The following is a 19,639-nucleotide window of genomic DNA, read 5'->3' as shown; positions in this document are numbered from 1 at the left end:
TGTGGATGTACACTTGAAATCTACATAATGTTATTAAACAATGTTACTCCAATATATTTAATTTTAAAAAAGGAAAATGGAATTAGGGGTGACTTTCAAGATGCAACAAAGGTAAATAAGCAAAAATAATTTTTTTTGAGTGTGCTAGGACTTGAGTGCAGCGTTCCTTTTTGAATCAGAAAGGAGACTTAAAGAGGAACACGTGACCGCACATATTTGAGCAGATTACAGACCATTCTGTTTGTGCTATTGAATTGTCCTCTCCTAACTTCTAGTCATTTGTTCAGCTTACTGATGGCATTCTGAATTCTAATCACAGCCTCCACATTCTAAGCTTGGTACTATTTGTAAGCTTAATGAACAGACTTACAAAGCTATTACCCAGTTATTTCATTCCTCTTATGTTTGGCAAAGTCTAATTAATTATAGGTTATGGGTTTTACTTGCAGTAAAAATAAAATATTTCATTATGCACCATTTGTACTTCCGTGCAGCTTTCATTTTGTAAATAATAAAACTTTTATGGTCTCTCTCCCTTCTGCTGTTCATTAGCTTTGTGTGACCCCGTTTGCCTCAATGGTGGTTCCTGTAATAAACCAAACACTTGCCTCTGTCCAAATAGATACTTTGGCGCACGGTGTTGGAATGGTAATTATTTTTTCTTTATAAATAAAAAGGCAAAAGAAAAGTTAGACATAAACAGAGCTCTGACTAAATACAAAAAAAAAAAAAAAAACAAGTTCCAAAGGGAAAGATGTTATTTAGTTTTTTTCTTTCTTGTGATGTTGCAGGTTTGGCCACCAAATGATGAATTCACAAAAACATATCAGCATTATTTTGAAAAAAGATTATATTTATAACACAAATATTAGACTTACAGCCTTGGCAGTTGTCAAACCTTGAAGTTTTGTAGGACCAAGGTATAAACAAAAAAGCAAGGTTCCCTTCCAATCAATTGTAACGAAATTGTCATTTGTGTTGCCTTCACAGCAAAAATGTTTGGTTTGTGGTCAATCTAATATCCATTATTATCTCATGATCTCTCTTTATTTTAGCTTCATTAAACATTTACGAACAGCCAGCTGTGCACAGCACTATACAAGGTAATATGGGAACATAAAGATGCATCATTACCCCGATCATGGCCTGTTATTATAACACTTTCCCTCATGTAGTGAATACTACAGATTTTTCTGTTTTTTGTTTGTTTTTCCAGAATAATGGGCATGTCCTGAAGCTGTCAGTGTAGGCATGAATTAATGTCAATAAATGAAATTTAAAGTGTATTTTCTGCATCTTCATATTTTTGAGTTTATGTAGGGTAGATTTTTAGTAAAAGCATGTCAAAACATGTCATAATTTAATTCCTGGAATCTATACTTTCCTTGACATGTTACACTTTAATTTGATGCCATTTTTTTTTGAAGATTGGCCAGGAGTCTTAGATTGTAATTGAAGCAGAGAAAACATCATTCTACTACTAGATATGTGAGCATAGGAAATAAGTCTCTCTAATTTAGATTTCCTTTAAGTAACCAGTTTGCAAAATGGAAGGAAGTAAATATAAAGTTAAAGCAAATCTTGAAAACTAGGAGACTATGCTGAAACCCATATTTACAAGTTATAGATATAGTGTTGAGTAGAGAATGTAAGAAAGGAAATTAAAAGCTTATACATTACTCATATTATACTTACAGCAGATGTAAGATACAGTAAGAAAAGTTCTTTAAAATTTATATGCCAATTGTATAACTGGAAAAGGAGGGAAATCTCTAAATTACCAAGTTGAACTAAAAATTATTTATTGAACATATGTCATGTTAACAGCTTTCAAAATTAGCTAGTCTACAAATTTCTAGCTGGCATAGATTTTGGAAATTTACTTAGTTTACAGGCCTCAGGAATCTTGGTTTTCAAGTTTGAATCAGACAGTTGCTATGAGATACAAGTGAGACATGTAGTGGACTGCCTACACATAAAATCAGCACATGGCAAGCTACCATTAAGTAATAGTATTATTGTCATTAAGACATGTTACAGAAGATACAAAAGAAATAAAAACATGGTCTTTATTATTATTAGATCACATCCATTTGTGAGCCTGATGTAACCCAAATGGTGGGAAAGGAAGACGGTACATGCATTGAAAGCAATTGAATAAATTAAGGCAGAGTATGGTTAAAAGTAAATTATGAGGATCACACACTGTATATTCTATAAGATTTAAAAAGAGGAAGATAGAAATTGAGCTGGAGACATCATGAAAGAGTTAAAAACTACATTATTAATAAGTGAGGCCTAAAACGTGTGGCTGGAGAGATAGTTAAATACATCTTCCAACTTCCTTTATTCCTTGAATGCCATGAGCCTGTTCTACACAGAACGTGAGGCCAGATTACTTGGCTCACTTTGGAGTTTGATGGATTTATCTGAAGCCTATAGATCTCTTAAATATATATGAGAAGGTGGATTTTCTCCTAAACCTCCTTTTCCTAAAATGGAATTAGGGATGGGCATTACCAAGCCTAAGTTTTATGCCATTTCTCTATATTACTTTTATTACATATACTTTCTTGTATAAATGTATTTATCTCTATACTCAAGTTTTGTGGAATAGATGAGTATTGGTTATAGCAAGGCTATATATTTTTCTTAATAAATAGAAATAATCTTAAATTGTATAAAAATTAAAAGCAGAAAATGTTAAAGCATTTTTCTATAATAAAAAATAGCAATAAAAACACCAGAAAAAGTAGGCTCAAGTGTTAGCCAGAAAAGGCTCAGTCTAAAATAGTGACAATTATCCATATGTGAAAATCATTTAGTTATATTGTTTTTATATATAAAGTGCTCTATTATTTTTATTTACAAATCAATTTGAAGTCAGTTGTATTTTCCTAACCATGTCTGGAAATAAAGAAAGCAGCTTTAATAAATATTAAATGTGTATTTAATTAAAAAAATGAAGTCAGTCTACAATGGCCCTATTACCAAAACCAGTTAATTTGACATTCATTTTTAAGACACAAACTAAAATACATTTATTTATCATTTTGAAAAATTAAATTTAAAAATTACCTATGAATTATTAATTTTAAAATAGTGGTATTTAATTTTCAAATGTGGGAGAAAATATGAAGCAAAATAATCCTCTCATAAAAGATGATAAATATCAACTTCTAAACTTCATAGAGCAGAATAATACACATAGATATATTCTGTAGTATCATACATAGATATATCAGGTACTACAGCATACTCAAGATTATTCAATAAATATTCTTAACAAAGAGAATTTATGTTTAAAAATATTTTTACCAAGCAGTCACAGAGATGTCACATATAGTGTTCTGCATATATCACCTCAGTAGATATTTAAACATTAAAAGTATTTAAAAATTAAAAGTATTTTCTAAATATTATGTGACAGTTCAGATTTTTCTGATTTTCACAGGAACAATACATTGTTATTTCGAGCTAGGTTTTGACTTATTTTACTGGTTTTGACCAGATCATTACACTCTTTACTTCAAAGTATGATGAAACATTAAAACAAGTTTCCTAATATATGCACTATAATACCGAAGACCCCATTAGTTGTGAACACTTCACCAATAAATTTCAAATTGTGCTAACTCATTAGCAGCCGATAGCTCTAAGCATTGTATTTTATGATTTAGAAAGGATAGTTATAATGACTTGCAGTTCTGATCTTTTATTTTAATAGTGCATCTCTCTGCCTTATGCCCCTGTAGATAACAAGCACAGAATGCAATACGTAGTATACAATAATTGAATGTGTAATATTCACAGATTCCTGCCATGTATTCTTTTAGCTATCTGTCACTCTCCCTGTAAGAATGGTGGCCACTGCATAAGAAATAATGTGTGCCGCCTGTCATGAAGGATACACTGGTAGGAGGTGCCAAAAAGGTAAGACAACACTAAGTATAAAGCAAACACATTAAGTAGCAACAATATTGCTATTTAAGGGCTGATATTTCATTCTTTCACCTTAAGATATCTGTGATCTCATGTGCATGAACGGAGGAAAATATGTAGGACCAAACATTTGCTATTGTCCTGGTTGGAGAGGGAAACAATGCAGCAGACATAAGAGAAATACTCTTAAAATGCTTAAACCTATATTATCTTAACATAAATCAGAATTTAAAACAAATAGTATTTTCCTTGTTTTTTGTTTGTTTTTATTTTTGCTTACTTTTTTTTTTATTTTAGGAAACATCTTTTTGAAATGTTTGTTTGTATGTATGTATGTATGTATGTATGTATGTATGTATGTATGTATATTTATTTATCTTTATTTAATTTTTTTAGGTGAGGCAACCCTTGGTTGACCTCACAAATTGCAAGGACCTTGTCAGCTTACAATCTCTTTTTTAAAATTTTTTACTCCTACAGCACCTGGTCTTCCTAGGTGGTCTCCCATCCAAGTACTAACCAGGCCCAACCCTGCTTAGCTTCTGAGATCAAATGGGATCGGACTTGTTCAAGGGGATCGAGCTTGTTCAAGGTGGCATGGCCATCGACAAATTTTTGAAATAGAGAGTAAAATGCCAAGTCTTTTCAACTCATACTTTTAAGTTAGCAGAGAAAGATGGTACACTGTATTTTCCAGTGATTTCTATTAGTGGAACATTACACAACTATTAAAATCATGTTTTTCAAGAATAAATAGTGACATTGAAAAAGTTCTTGATAAAATATTAAGGGAAAAGATCCTTTAATATTTAACTTTTAACTGTCTCTTTTTTCTTTAATGAAATTTTTCGTAGTTTATGATGTTATGACTAGTAAATTATATTTTTAACTTGTTTATAATTCTATTTGCAGCTATCTGCTTTCAGAAATGTAAAAACAGTGGTGAATGTATTGCTTCTAACATATGTTATTGTCCTACTACGTGGGAAGGAATGCGGTGTCAAATATGTAAGCCTACAGAATTTGTTTTCTACTTTATGATCTGAACCCAAATCTGTTATAATTATTAAAGAAAGTATAGCATTAGGAGAAACCCATATGGGGGAAAAAAATCACAGCATGCTGATCCATGAACAAAATGATTTTAGAAATAAAAGGAAATCTTATCCATTTTTATACCCATTTAATAGAAATAAAGTATGGTATAATATATTAATATTTTGTGCAACATAAATTATGGTCTGCGAGTTGCCAGGGAAGTTCTCTCAGGTACACCAAAGAAGGTTTTTAATATATGGTTTAAATATCTTTTCATATCATAAGATAAATGCATATTTATCATGGAAATCATAGAAAATATGAGGTTTTTAAAATTAATCACTATATTCCACCACCCAGAACTAATTTATGTTATAATTTTAGTATTTTAATATATTTCCATTTAGTTTTAGTCATACATTTTTACATAGATGTGATCTCAGGGTATAGGGGAAAATCAAATTTTATGTAATTTTTAAATTTATGAAAACTTGAAATAACATGTTAAAATATTAATGAGAAAACTAGAAATCCCCCCAAAATATTTTCAAATGATCAATAATTACATAATTTTAAAACTGTTGATTCAAGTGTATAGTAAACTGAAATCGCAGTTATAAAATGACCATGCCTTTTTACTGGAAATACTGCCCTGCTTTTCAACAGCTTATGAACCATACTTGTTTCCATGTATCAGAGATGCTACATGTTATTTTCATGACTCTTAGACTTTATTTTAATAGTAATTACTATTATAATTTATACATTTCTCATCCTAGAAAAATATCAAAGAATTTATTAAATGCTAGTAATATAAGAAATTTGTGCTCAGAAATCAATAATTCTCACTGGAATTTACATTGGAAGTTATTTGTGATAAAATGCTTGGGGAAAAAAAGCTGTCACCCTAAATTTGGGCTACTCATTCTGGAGAGAAGTCTATGTGACCGTGAGAAAGAATGACGAGATGTTAAAAACATATTAATGTGGAAATATGCTCCAATGGCTATGAATGGAGGTACTCTACACACAGCCTGAAGATATGCACAATGTTTTTGCACGTTGCAGCACCTTTAGGTATATTTTTAAAACTTTTCTTACTTTTTAGTTACAACTGACATTCAATATTATGTTAGTTTCAGGTATATAATAGCATAGTGGTTAGACATTTATATAACTGACAAAGTGATCTCTCCAATAAGTCTAGTACTCACCTGACATCACAGTTATTACAATATTATTGACTATATCTCTTATACTGTACTTCAGATCTCCATGACTATTTTGTAACAGCCAATTTGCACTTCACCTTTTTTACCCAGTCCCCTGATGCCCCTCCCATCTGGCAACCATCAGTTTATAATCTATGTCTAAGAGTTTGTTTCTGTTTTGTTCATTCATTTATTTTGAATGGATTCTAAGTTCAATATCAATCCATAGGTACACAGGAGTCGTCACTGTTTTGGGATAGCTGTCTGCTGGGAGCTTGCTGTGATAGGAAGCACTTACCAACTTGGCATTTTCTTGAAGCGACTCTATCAAACCTTGGCAATAGTGTAAGATGTCTTCTTTCAATAATGTCAGCTCATAAGTTCCTTTCTTCATCTAAGTGCAGCTTAAATGCATTGAGATGGATGAAGGAATGCCAAAACTAAAAAATGGGAAGCCAGGGAGCAAGAAAGAGCCAAGTGGCCATCTTGGGTTTTCCATAGCCCCAACTTTTTTTTTTTTTAAATGTCTACAGCACCTGGTCTTCCTAGGTGGTCTCCCATCCAAGTAGTAACCAGGCCCGACCCTGCTTAGCTTCTGAGATGAGACAGGATCAGGCACGTTCAGGGTGGCATGGCCACAGACTCCAACTAATTTTTTTATTTACAACTATTGTTTACCTATATAATATACCATGGAAGTTTTCATCGCTTATTTTATAATCCTTCCCATGCAATTTAAAATCTTTTGAGGTATTCCAGGGGCTCTTCTGAAACACTACAAAGTTATTCCTACATATACTGAAAATTTAATCCTTCTTAAAACCTCATTTTCTAATAAAAATTAAAAAGTAGCAAATAGCATTCTTCAGCTTGGACATTTTATAACCCCTAGAAACATTTTTCATAGACAAAAGTCAGTTATTAACATGGACTTATATTTGTAAAACCCAGGCAAAATAAAGATATGTCTATTTTACCTAAACCAACAAACTTAAGCTAGCTTTTATTTACTAAGGATTAATTTCATATCACATGAACATGAAAAACATTTCAGTTAGTTTCTATATTTCTGAGAATTTTAGAATACCAATTCTTATAAGCGATTGCCTTTAAATTAACTTTAACAATACCATTTGGAGGTAGAAAATTAACTCACATTTACAACATACATATATATACACACATGTACAGACAGACACAGAGACCTTTCAGACACGATAAAAACTCACTAGTTTGTAAAAGAACAATTGGCTCAAAATCTTGCCCTGGAGGCATTTATAATTTATATCTGTCCTTGACTAGTCAAGTTCCAAAAGACCTTTCCCTTTTAAAATAAGGACAACCATTTCTAATACCTCAAAGAATCTAATTGACGCATAAACAATATCATAGGTTGATCTATTTATCTGTCATCCTTTTAAACTTTGAGAGACCAATTAAATATATTTTCTACTTATTCTGCCTAATTTTATAGCTGGCTTTTTCTAACTGTGCATGCAAAAATTAATTAAATATTTTTTTAGGGACTAGATTTGCAATTCTATTTATTTATTTATTTATTTTATTATGATGACATTGGTAAGTTTCAGGTGTACAATTCAACAGTAAGGCATATATATATTGCATTGTGTGTTCACCACCCATAGTTAGAGGTCTTTCTGTCACATGTTTGACCCCTTGTACTTCATCTATCTCCCCCGTCTCCTCTCCTCTCCTGCAAAAATTAATTTAGAAGTATCAAAGAATCTTCATTTTGGTCATCTGAGTTAATGGGAGGTTGATCGTCGTGGAACTTGTCAGCCTCTGGGGCATGATTTCCCATGTTAATTTTGAGATCCATAGTCTGAACAAACTTCTAGAGAAAACCAATGTCTTCGTATGAACCAAATATGGTGGATGTCCTTATAGGACCACTTTATGACCTAGGGGAAATTTTTCCTCAGACAATACTACAAAGGTTCTTAGTCACCTAAGAGTACTTTAGCAATGACCAGAGAGATCTCACCAGACTCCACCAGAAACACAAGGCTTTCAAAGGCACAGGTCTCTTTCTCTCTCTCTCCCTACCTCCTTCCTTCCCTCCCCCTCTCTGTTTCAGCTAACCATTCCAGGATGTCCTGCCCTTCTCCCTTGGGTTCTCAAGAGCTTCTCTAGATCTGTGGTGTTACCATACTGCACACCTTGCCGTGCCTATTTCTGCCACTCTGGACTCGGGGGTCTGAAACAACTGTCATCGCCCTATTGGTTATTCAGTCTGGGAAAGCAAGTGTCTATTTCTTTTCAGAGCTAAAGAGACTTCAGTCTCTCATTTAACCAGCAAAGATTTTGTTCAAACTCCCAGTAAGCAATTCAATTAAAAAGCCAAAATTAAAAGAGACCACACACTTATTTTTTCCTTTCCCTGGGTTATCTCAACTCTTATCCACCTCAAGAGTTTTCTTAGAACAGTTCAAAGTCATGGCCTGCTACTTATAGCAAAGAAGCCTAGAATTCAAAGAGAAACTCACCCAAGTTTACCTGATGCAAGGTGGGGAGCCAGTGCGGCATAATGAGCCCAGCTTAGACCTAGCACAGATGTGGTTTCACAGAGTAATCCTGGGTGGGCTTCTTTGGAATCCTGACTCACTACACCAAGTAAATGCCAACATAAGAAACATCCAGACTTGTAGAGAATATTTATGAGTTTATTTGTGTCAAACTGAAGAGATATGCGAGGAAGAAAGATCTCAAATGCTCTCCCCTTTATGTGTATTTCCAACTATCCAGAAACTGTCTAAATATTGATGACATTATTTGAACAAGATGTCTTACTGCTATCTTCTGAAAAATTGTTTAATAAATATTTAAATCTATGAAGTCTGTGATGTGAACAGTGCTTCCATAGCTGTGGAGCTTTGTGCATTACATGACCCACCTGAGCACAACAGTACTAATGAAAATGTAACCTTTCAATGTTGCATTTATACCAAAGAGAATATTATCTTGAATTATGTCAGTTTCCAATGTGAGCTATTGAAGCAAATACTCCTCCATGAAAAATAACTGTGTTGTATATAATTTCATATTATGCTTAATTTCACATAGTATTTCTTAAAAATACTTCCATGTCCTTAAAAAACATAATTTTAAGTGATATGTTAAGTTCCACAATACAAACACTATAATTCATTTGACCTTTCTCCTCCTATGTGGAAAATTTTAGTTATTTAGAAGTTATTGCTATTATGAGAATTTTCTATTGATAGGTGGGGATGTAGATAGACAATAGCTAAATGAGAGAGAGAAAAAGAGAGAGAGGGTGGGGGAGAGAGAGAGATTGAAATAGAAGTATTTTTAAATTTCATTAGGAGAGATTTTAAGGAAAAAATTTCTAGTACAGATAATGTGAAAATCTTTAGGAGTTCTCAATAGAGTTGTTATACTTTAAACTTCTAATTATGGTATATAAAATTATCTATTTTTTCATATACTGGCCAATACTAAATTTTTGCTAAATTGTTAAGAAGCAAATTATGAACGCTATCTTGTTACTGGTTTGAATCACCTCTCTAAAGAAAACAAAGATATATTTTAAATTCTTTAAAATGTAGCCAGTGAAAATTTTGTTTACCTTAAAATGTCTTTATAGAATTATAAAACTGTTGTGTTGAGTTTGGGGTGTTTTATTTTTGGATGTGTGTGTGTCAGTGTGCGTGTGCGCACACACCCTGGTTGCAGGAAGATGGGAGTGCAATTGGTCATTCATAGATTCTTATGATTATTTTTGTAGTGCAGTTGTTGAATGGCTTAAGACCACTGGAATAGAACGTGTCAATAGATGGTAATCATAACAATCTGCAATCAAAAGTGTCTTTACGGAGGCAGATGTGTATTTTACAATGTGTGTTCTTGCCACACTGGATATTCTGGAGTCAAATGTGAAAATAAAATACAGGTATTTTATTTATTATTTGTCTTTAAAACTAAAAATAAAATCATATTATTGAGTTATCTTACTATTCAAAATTTTGATGTACACTTAAGAAATTTTGATGTGTAGATATGACCATCAAATGTAGCCTTTCATGGCACTAAAGCTGAAAGAGAGCAAATATTCCACAATATGGATTTAAGATGCTATTAATTTATATTTTGGTAAAATGTTAGATTAAAAGGCCACCCTCACTCCTCTAAAAAAAAATCTACCACTTTAAAATTCATGAATCACTACTTCATTGATTTGGGGGTTCCCTAAACATTTTTGGTGGATCATGTGCCACTAAAGCCTTTCTATACTCATTTTTTCCCCTGATAGTAGTTCTTTCTCTTCGTTTTCTCCCCATTAAAATACATTTCAGGAAAAGCAAGAAAAAACTCTTCACATCATTAGAATGCAGATTTCTTTGTATTTCAGAAGTCAAGAAAGCAAAGGAAAAACAGAAGCTTTCTTAGAGTTTCTGAAATTGCTCCACACTTACTTGTAAGGCCAGTGCTACATAAACATCTATTTTAAACATTTCTGTGATCATATCTCTGCTTATAAGGTTATTTGGTCTCCAATCTTAAATTTCTAAATATTAACAGCTGAGATTATTTTTTTCAGTCCTAATTCTTATACATATCAGGATGGCTCTAATAAACATAAAAAATGTAGCAGAACTCTCAAAAATTGCTTAAAGATCATCTGTATTAGTTTTAATTGAAAAAGCAGTTATAAGATATTTAGCACTTCAAAAAGTCCAAGGGTCACAAACATCAACGTGTGCTAGAGTACTATAAGTTGAAAAATGATAAGAAATTTTCTTCTTTAAGTATGATACTGGATTAGACTGGCTTAGAGGTAAAGTGAAGATATGTGTGTTTTTCTCTTAGCACTGGTGTTCAACCTGGAAGTAAATGGCCCCCCATTTTGAAGAAAAAAAGAGATTGTAATACTACTATGGTTTGAAAACTAGAAAACAAAAATTATTTGATCAGCTATTGTTGAGAAAAATAAATTTAAAAACCTTAAGTTCTCAGTTCGAAGGCAGCCTAAATATATTTATTATTTTATTTTATGTGAGATTTTTATGGCATAGAATATCCAGTGACCTCAAAATTTTCAACTTCATTTAGACATACTAAACTAAGTTACTTCTCTATATTTTATTTTTATACATCTCTTTATCATCCGAATCCTTTCTTATAAAGTCAATGGCATATTATCTCCATCCCCATTAATGTTGCTTCTGAACGGCATCTAGAACCATATTAAGGAAAGAAAGAAGAGAAGGTTATGGGGGAACAAAAGAAAACACAAAACAAAAAGACTAGCACACAAGGACCACATGTCTTACTTCACTATAACCTGCTCTCCCAAGTTCTTTACCTCACTTCTCACTCTGACTTTATTCTGTTGCTCATTGGTGTCATCACTTTCATTTGTTTTTAATATTTCTTTGGCTTCTAAACATAAGATTAAAAAATGAATTTCTCTTTAGCAGGGAAAATACCAACTGCCATTTATGGCTCTTCTTCCAGCATCCTGAGGTAGAGGGCAAAAAAAAAATAAAAAAAAGAAAAAAGAAAAAGAAAAAAGAAACGAAAATGGAGGATACTGATTGGATTGGTAGAATTTCCATTAAAAAAAAAAAAACAGAATTACAGGCTAGAATAAAAAATGACACAGGAAAGGGAAAGTCAGCAAGGGAGGAAAGAGCACTGAACATAGTGGGGTGATAAACCTTTGAGAGGTTTCATAGCCTGCTGCCTAGCTGCTTAGAGCACTTTTGAGGTCATTAGATTTTCTGTTATAAAAATCTCAAAAAAAATAAAATAATAAATATATTTAAGCTGCCTTCAAACCATTGGCCCTGGCACTTGTTCTCTCTTTGATCTTGTTAGGCAAGATATTGGACCCCTCTGAGCCTCAGTTTCCTCATCTGTAATATGGGGCTAATAATAAACCTAATCATAAGGTCAGTATAAGAATTAAATATGTCAATATATGTGAAGTGCCTGGTATGTAGAAAACACTGTGTAAGTTTGTATTTGTTATTACGTGAATGGAGGAATAGAGAGAAGTAGTGAAGGGAAAGGATTGGAAAAGAGATTTGAGAGAAATGTTACAATTCATTGTGAATATCAACAGTCTTTCCCTGAGGGTATCAGAAAAAAATTATTCAGATTTATTGAGCACAAATGTTTTTTGAATGTAACCTTTTGCCACGATGGAGTCATCTACTATCCAAGCTCCATTCAGTCACAACGGCTTTGATCTTTAAATATGATCTTGATTACATCTCAGTGTTTTGAAAGCAGTCTCCAATAGCAAACAGAACCTAAAGAGCTTTACATATCATGTCAGAGGAAAAGAGGCAGCAAACGAGTAATGGTTAAACAGGTTTCTAATATTCACTGAAACTTGATTTATCTCTTCCTTCCACAGATAAAATACCATTGAACAATGTCAAGTATATGAATTACACGTCTATCTCTTAAGAACAGAAATTTTATTCAGAAAAAATTGAAGATAATTACTTAAAGTTTAATCGAACATCATTTTTAAAACTATTTAAGAACTAAAGAAATTAATAAAATATAAAATCGTCCTAGTTGCCGCTGTTAGAAAAAAGCAAAGAAAAAATCCAAGTAATCTAAATTTGACTTAGAAATGTGATTTGATATTTACATATGAAGGTGATGTATCTGATAGTCCCAGACACTCATAATATTTACTAAATTGAATATTTTTTTCAATCTTTATTGTGACAGTGTCTTTATCATTAGGGAGCAGTAGCATAACAGAAACCATTCGATCTATTCAGATATAAAGTATTTAAAGCAGAATTAGGAATTCACAGGAATGTTGGAAAAGTTGGGGGCAAGGATAGGGGGAATTGAGGCTTGGGGGCAAAGGAGCAGGGAAGGGAGAGGCCAAGAAAGCAGCTGTTGAAAGTCAAGGAGATTGGTACTGAAGATATCAGATTATAGCATCAAGCGAGTGCTTTTTCAGAAGCTTTCCTGAAGCTGCTACAATACTTGAGAATCTTCAAAAAATACTACAAACTATCTCAGGAAAAGTGGGTTATGATGAAAAAAAAAAAAAAACTGCTGAAAAGCCACAGTCAATTTTTCATCTACCCAAATATGTAGCTACAAATATCTCTGAAAAAAATTAATTGCTTCCTATTCATTTTCATCTTCTAACTCTCTGGAAAGCTTTTCTCATTGGCAAACTCTAACCCAGAACCACACAGAGAAGGGGATTCTGGAAAATGCAGTTCTTAGCCTTAGAAGGAAGTGACAGTGATGTCAAGGGGACAATAGTGAGCTAAGACAAAACATACTAAATATTATGCATCTTATTGCTTTGTACTATATTCCTGAGAAAAGCCATCACTTTTCAGTAATAAAAACACCATATTTAGTTTTGTCTGTTCGTTTCTCCCCTCCAGTCTTTCTATTGCTTTCACCTGCGCAGCTTCTGACACGAGAGAAAAAGTAATGAATTTTGTGGTTTCAAAAGACTTTCTTGGTTGTTGTATTTACATGTAAAAAGAACCTGAATATATCTATTTCATCTTTTCATTATTTGAATACCTTGATCTATTTTGGTGTAGAAGCAAAAGAGAAACTATCACAAAATCAAATCCTTCTGCAGATATCAAAAGAGAAGTGTATGCTTAGTCAAAGCAAAATTAAATGGCATGAATTGTTACAGAAGTGAGTAATGTCAGCAGGGTATATACATGTAATCAAAATATTTGTCTCAAAAATTCAATAATTAATGATTATTTGCATAGTTATAAATTTTTCCCCTATGATCTCACATTTGATTTCAAACTTTTCATTTGTCTTTCAAAACCCATTTTAATTTGAACATACCTATTTTTTAAACACACCTATTTTAAATCATGTGTTTCCAAACTTCATTTTAAGTAGAGTGAGCATTCCTAAATCATGTCTAAACTAAAAGATAAAATAAGACATTATTAAAATAAAATTATTAGAAACTTTAATAATCTTTTAAGTAATAGCATTTAATGTCAGATTTTAATTTATCCTTTTTTCCGAAAAGGTAGTTTTTAAAAATTATTTAAGAGAACATAACATTTCACAATGTTTTATTTTATCAAAATATAGAAATATAAATGCAAAATAAACCTTTGATAATTAGTGTATACTTAAAATTTTAAGCTCTTGTGAAAATATTAGTACTAGAAAGGAAAAATTACTCTGGATAAAAAGTAATTTTTTAAAGTTAATAATTGGGATTGAAATTCCTACTAAGAAAATAGATGTAACTTTTATATTTCTCTCTTTGCCACCTTTGCTTGATATACAACATAGCAATTGTATTAATAGCCTTATCTAATTGATTTTCAATGAATACTTTTTATAGTTAAAATGTTATAATTGCTCAGGAATTGATTCTGAAATATCTGAACCAGTACTTTAAATCTTTCACAAACATCTCCTAGATCCATACCAAGAACCCCATGCTACAATTAAAATATTAACCAGTAGACTATCCATTTATAATAGATTTAATGGGCCTGTACATGCTAATAATAAAGGAATGCTATGGTTTACAGATTTTATAAAAAAGCACTCCTTATGAAAAAGCTAATGACTCATGCAAATGAAAGTAATGTTTTAGAAATATGTGAGTTTAGAAAAGCAAGAAATATAATAAACTTATGGAGAAGAAATTTAAGTTTTTGCTTATTTCTTGGTGATATTTTCATATCTATTAATAAAGAATGTTTACTCAAAATCTATTTGGAAAATACTTTGCATATAATGATTGAGAATTTAAGCAAAAGTGCTTTAAAATATGTAACATTCAATGTTTACCTTATAAATCATTTTCCAAAAAGAATTCAGATCATAGATATTGTTTATGCTTGACTATATTGTGTTTATTAATATTAAGATTTATATAAAATGTTTCTGTTATCAAATATTCCTATCCTTTCTTTGAAATACAACACCTCTATTTAAAATATAGCACTTCTCTAAACTGTAAAATATGCCTAATAGTCCTTATTCTAAAATATTCAAGTATCATAATCTTTTAGATAAAATTATAAATGTATTTTATTTTTTATATTCACTAATTATAAAACTTGTCCAAACTGCAATGTACATGATAAGATTTTAAATTTCAGATTAGAACTATTTGGGGATATTTGGAGCCCTTAATGGAAACATATACATATTCTATATATTATATCCATTTTATGAATACTATGTAATTGTTTTTAAAGTATTTATGGACTAGAGTTTAAACCATATATATTTATAATAATCAAATTAATATAGTATTGTGCTTTTCTTGATGAAACTTAATAATTTATTCCTTCTGATATACATGCCAGTAACTTCTAAAATTAGATGAAGTGGCCTAAAAATTAAACAACATGTTAAGTAGGAGAATGAACACAGTAAATACAGAAAATTTAAAAGGAGAAACACTATATTGCATATCTACAATGTTATAAACTATAAATAAGAAATAAAAATAGGCAGAGTTTTAAGATTCTTTTTTTAAAGAAAGGAATAGACATTTGTTCTTAGAAAGCAAAATTGGTGATATAAGTGGAATTTATTAATTATTTTAATTTTTTTTATTTGCAAGGACAACCTTCTCCATCATCTGGAAACAATTTTAACCTCACTTTTATAAAAAGTAAAACTTTTGTAAAAAGCTTTTTACTGCCAAATGAAATTAGCAGATTTTTGCCTGTAGATAGTGCTAGATGCTCAGTTCCCGGGTAACTTGCCAGGGTAAGAAAGCATTTTAAATATTTAATACAAACATGACTTTTTTCTAAAATAAAATTTTTCAGTAACACGTTTTTCCTGTGAGCCTAGAAGTCTCTTTACACCTGCTGATTAATCAATAATTATAGCCACTTGGCTGAATGCAGTTAACAATTTCCATTTGCTAGTAAGGAATATTACTTTCATTTGAAGATTTGGTGCCTTACTTGATATATATGAGATTAAAATTGTTGTGAGTGGTATTAAAGTAGGCAGAAAACCTTTTATTTTTCATTTGTACATTGAGCTTAGAAAATACTAGCAATTAAAAATAGCCAATACTTTAGGTATTTCAAAATCATACCTTTTTTCCCCCTATCACTGACAAATATTCATTAAGTCAGTATGTAGCACACCTGTGAGAAAAAGGTCTTTGTAAAGGATAATGCTTTCCTGAACATGCTCCTCCTTGGCACCATAATTTTGTCTAAAGTGAGTAGGGTTCCCCTAGCTATTGTCTTGTACATGACAATACCTGGAGAACCTTTGACTTGAGACACTATGAAATTGAAAAAAATAAAAAGACTTACTGGACACAAACATTATAGTGAGAATAATTCAATTTTTTAAATTTTATTCTCCAGTTCCCTCAGATAGGCAGATAGCTAGATAGCCATAGGTAGATATACAGATATGGATATAAATATATAAATATAGATTAGATATATAGATCTAGACAAAGGTATAGATATGGATAGACAGATCAAACATATGTAGAATGGATTCTGATATACAGTTTCAATCTTCCTCACTGAGGAATTGATGGTAATCCTTGCTAATGTGGCTAAAAGACGTTGTTATGGTCTAGTTTGGATTCTCATTCTAGGACCTCAGGATATTTATCCACATTTCCTTCACTGCCTAGATTCTGTGTTGCCTGAACTGAGAAGCTTCTCTCTTGGTTGAGAGCTCTGATTATGAGTCAAAGGGAAGTCTTAGGGTTTGCCTTTTCCAGGGCTCCAAGTTGTATTTTTAGCCACTAAGCCCTCTCCTTCATTTTTAGGAAAGACCTTGATGATACCTCCTATGTTAGTTAATAGATATGGCAGCTGCTGGATGCCTCATCCCCCTACTCTGCTTTTCATCCTGTTTGTGTTTACTGATACATTCTCACTGATTGACAGTTTCTGAAGACTGTGGAAATGGACAAGATTTTTAAAATTCTTTCTTGTGATAATAGTTAATTCTTTCTTTTGAGTTGACCTGAAACCTATCTCTTTATATCAAAGAATCCAGCCATTTCCAATACAAGCCACAAGCATACACTGCTAGTATTATAAGTGAAATAAATAAAGTATTAGAGATGACATGTGTAGTCTGACTACTTCATTTCCTACATAGCAGCTGACAGAAAAGTAGAATGGTTCAATCACGGAAAAAATTAAAAAGGAGCAGCAGAGCTTGCTGAAAAATGTGGGCACCACCACAGAGAAAATGCATCACATCTCACATAAGTCAGAAAGATATTTTGAAAAAAAAGGTTTTTTGTTTTCTTTTTATCCTCATGAAAAATTAAATAGCTGTAGGAAATGGAACTTTACATTACTGGAACATAAAACCTGAATTGCTCATTTTGAGGGTTGGCATATGGCTGTATGCCTGGCTCTGCAGAGCCAAAGAGATTTTTCTAGAGCCATATGGTTGAATCAAGAAGGGCAATGGGCTAGAGTGGACAGAAGGCAGTTACAGTTAATGATAAACTCCTGATGCATAATGTATTCAAAAAAGCTTCCTATCTTACATTCACATTACAAAGGAGAAGGGTGCCAAGAAATACATTGTTTTTTGCTCCTGCAATGAGAAAACAAAGATGCCAGGCAGAGCACTGTCAGCTCTGCTTAGAAGACCTAACCTCCCAATCACTCTGAAACCAAACTAAAAAGAAAATTTCTGTTTCTAATTGTTTTAAACACCATTGTAGTCTTTCCAGTGGGTAAATATCGAGTTTCCACGAAAACACAGAAACCCTTTACCAACCCGTGCAGGCAGGCAGATTACAGGCTCTGCCAGTGCATATTACTAAACAATAGTGAGACAATTTGCTAGAGAGAGTTGTTAGGTTCCTCATCCCTCAGGTAATACTAAAATAACAAGCATGGTTGACACCAATATGAATAATCAGTTTGTAACTTCTGATAGAATACTCATGCTGAAAATATTACTCATGAGATTTTAACTAATTAGGTCCCAAGCTCTTTGTGAAAGCTGCATTACAATTAATTAAGATGATTGCTACTCATTACTTTTTTTAAAAGCAAATACTTTATTATAGGTACAAAACTGTCAGAGATGAGTAAATGCTCTTACACAACAACATTACAGTTTCTACGCTAAAATAGATCAAATATTTAAAATTAACTTTATTTTTAGGCTGTTCATTTGAGTTGAAATTAGCATACTATTATGAATACTTTAGCTAATATCTAATAATAATTGAATTAGCAAATGAAAATTAAAAGCAAGATTTGTAACCACTTATTGAGGCCAAATTTAAAGCATTATCACATCCACTGTTAAGAGCAGTACTATGAAATGGGAACTGTCAGTGGAAATTTTGAGAGATACAGCAATTTACAAGAGGACATCAAAATTTAAATAATACCCTCTGATATATTACTTTTCTAATAATTTATTTTAATTATTAGAATAAGAATTCCAGTCTTTAAAAAAGTTTATTGTGGTACAGTTTTCAATACTAAAAAATAAAAATTAATGAAAAATAAAATATTTAAGTGACATCAATGAGAAAGTAGTTAAATTATTATACATGCAGATGTGGAATTACTGTATAGACAATGAAACAATGATTCATGCAGATTTATATCTGTTAACTTATAAGGATGGCTGTTATATTAAATAAAAAAGATGAAAAGGTAAATTACAAGATAATTAATATTTAAGTGACATCAATAAGAAATTAGTTAAATTATTATACATACAGATGTGGAATTACTATATAGACAATAAAACAATGATTCATGCAGAATTATATCTATTAACTGATAAGGATGCCTGTTATAGTAAATAAAAAAAGATGAAAAGGTAAATTACAAGATAATCGTAGTACATTCTCATTTTAAAATGTGTATATGTTTGATTTGCATAAACACACATGTTTTTAATAACAGAAAATTTCTAAAAAAATCAAATTTGGGGGAAGTAGGATTAGGACCTGAAGTGTGATTTAGGTTGATTTTACTTATTACTTCACATATATGTGAACTGCTTAAACTTTTAGAATAATCTTAGATTATTTATGTAATTTATATTTTGCAGAATCTCCAATTTGCCTCAAACAATGAAGTTTTCTCGAAATATCAATTAAGAGACATTCAAAATAATATGAGTTGAAAATCAAAGAACTACAGTATAGTTTTTCTTAACTGAAAAGGGGCACTAAAAATCAATTAAAAATTAAGTATGTTACTTGTATAAAATTTTAGTTCCAGTATTTATACTCTTTTCAGAGTAAAAGATTTTACTAACGAATTATTGCATATGTATTTAAGCTGGAAATTGTTCTGTTTAAATTAAGAATAGTTTATAGTCCCATGAGTATAATCATAAGATTAAAATTAATTGCTCAGAATTTTCATATGGAGCCAAATTGGACAGGTAATCAGTCATAGACTAATGTTATTAGCTTGATTCATGTTATCAAA

At 31.5% G+C, this 19,639-nt stretch overlaps 1 protein-coding gene and 2 pseudogenes across 1 annotated transcript in view; 1 reads left to right on the top strand and 2 right to left on the bottom strand.

Annotated features, from left to right (window-relative positions):
* VWDE (von Willebrand factor D and EGF domains) overlaps positions 1 to 10,236 on the top strand; it is a 63,934-nt gene extending 53,698 nt beyond the window's left edge. Inside the window, 7 exon segments of the mRNA XM_015589403.1 lie at positions 539 to 648; positions 3,837 to 3,892; positions 3,894 to 3,933; positions 4,021 to 4,113; positions 4,855 to 4,946; positions 10,018 to 10,125; positions 10,231 to 10,236. Coding sequence (XP_015444889.1) covers positions 539 to 648; positions 3,837 to 3,892; positions 3,894 to 3,933; positions 4,021 to 4,113; positions 4,855 to 4,946; positions 10,018 to 10,125; positions 10,231 to 10,236 — 505 coding nt within the window.
* Positions 4,414 to 4,551, bottom strand: LOC112479895 (annotated as a pseudogene).
* On the bottom strand, positions 6,716 to 6,834 carry LOC112479782 (annotated as a pseudogene).
* Positions 10,237 to 19,639: the final 9,403 nt, after the last annotated feature.

The sequence above is a fragment of the Pteropus alecto genome, unplaced genomic scaffold, assembly GCF_000325575.1.
Source record: "Pteropus alecto unplaced genomic scaffold, ASM32557v1 scaffold21, whole genome shotgun sequence".
NCBI lineage: Eukaryota > Metazoa > Chordata > Mammalia > Chiroptera > Pteropodidae > Pteropus > Pteropus alecto.
The sequence above is the reverse complement of the archived record's forward strand: the minus strand, read 5'-3'. Positions and strand labels throughout refer to the sequence as shown.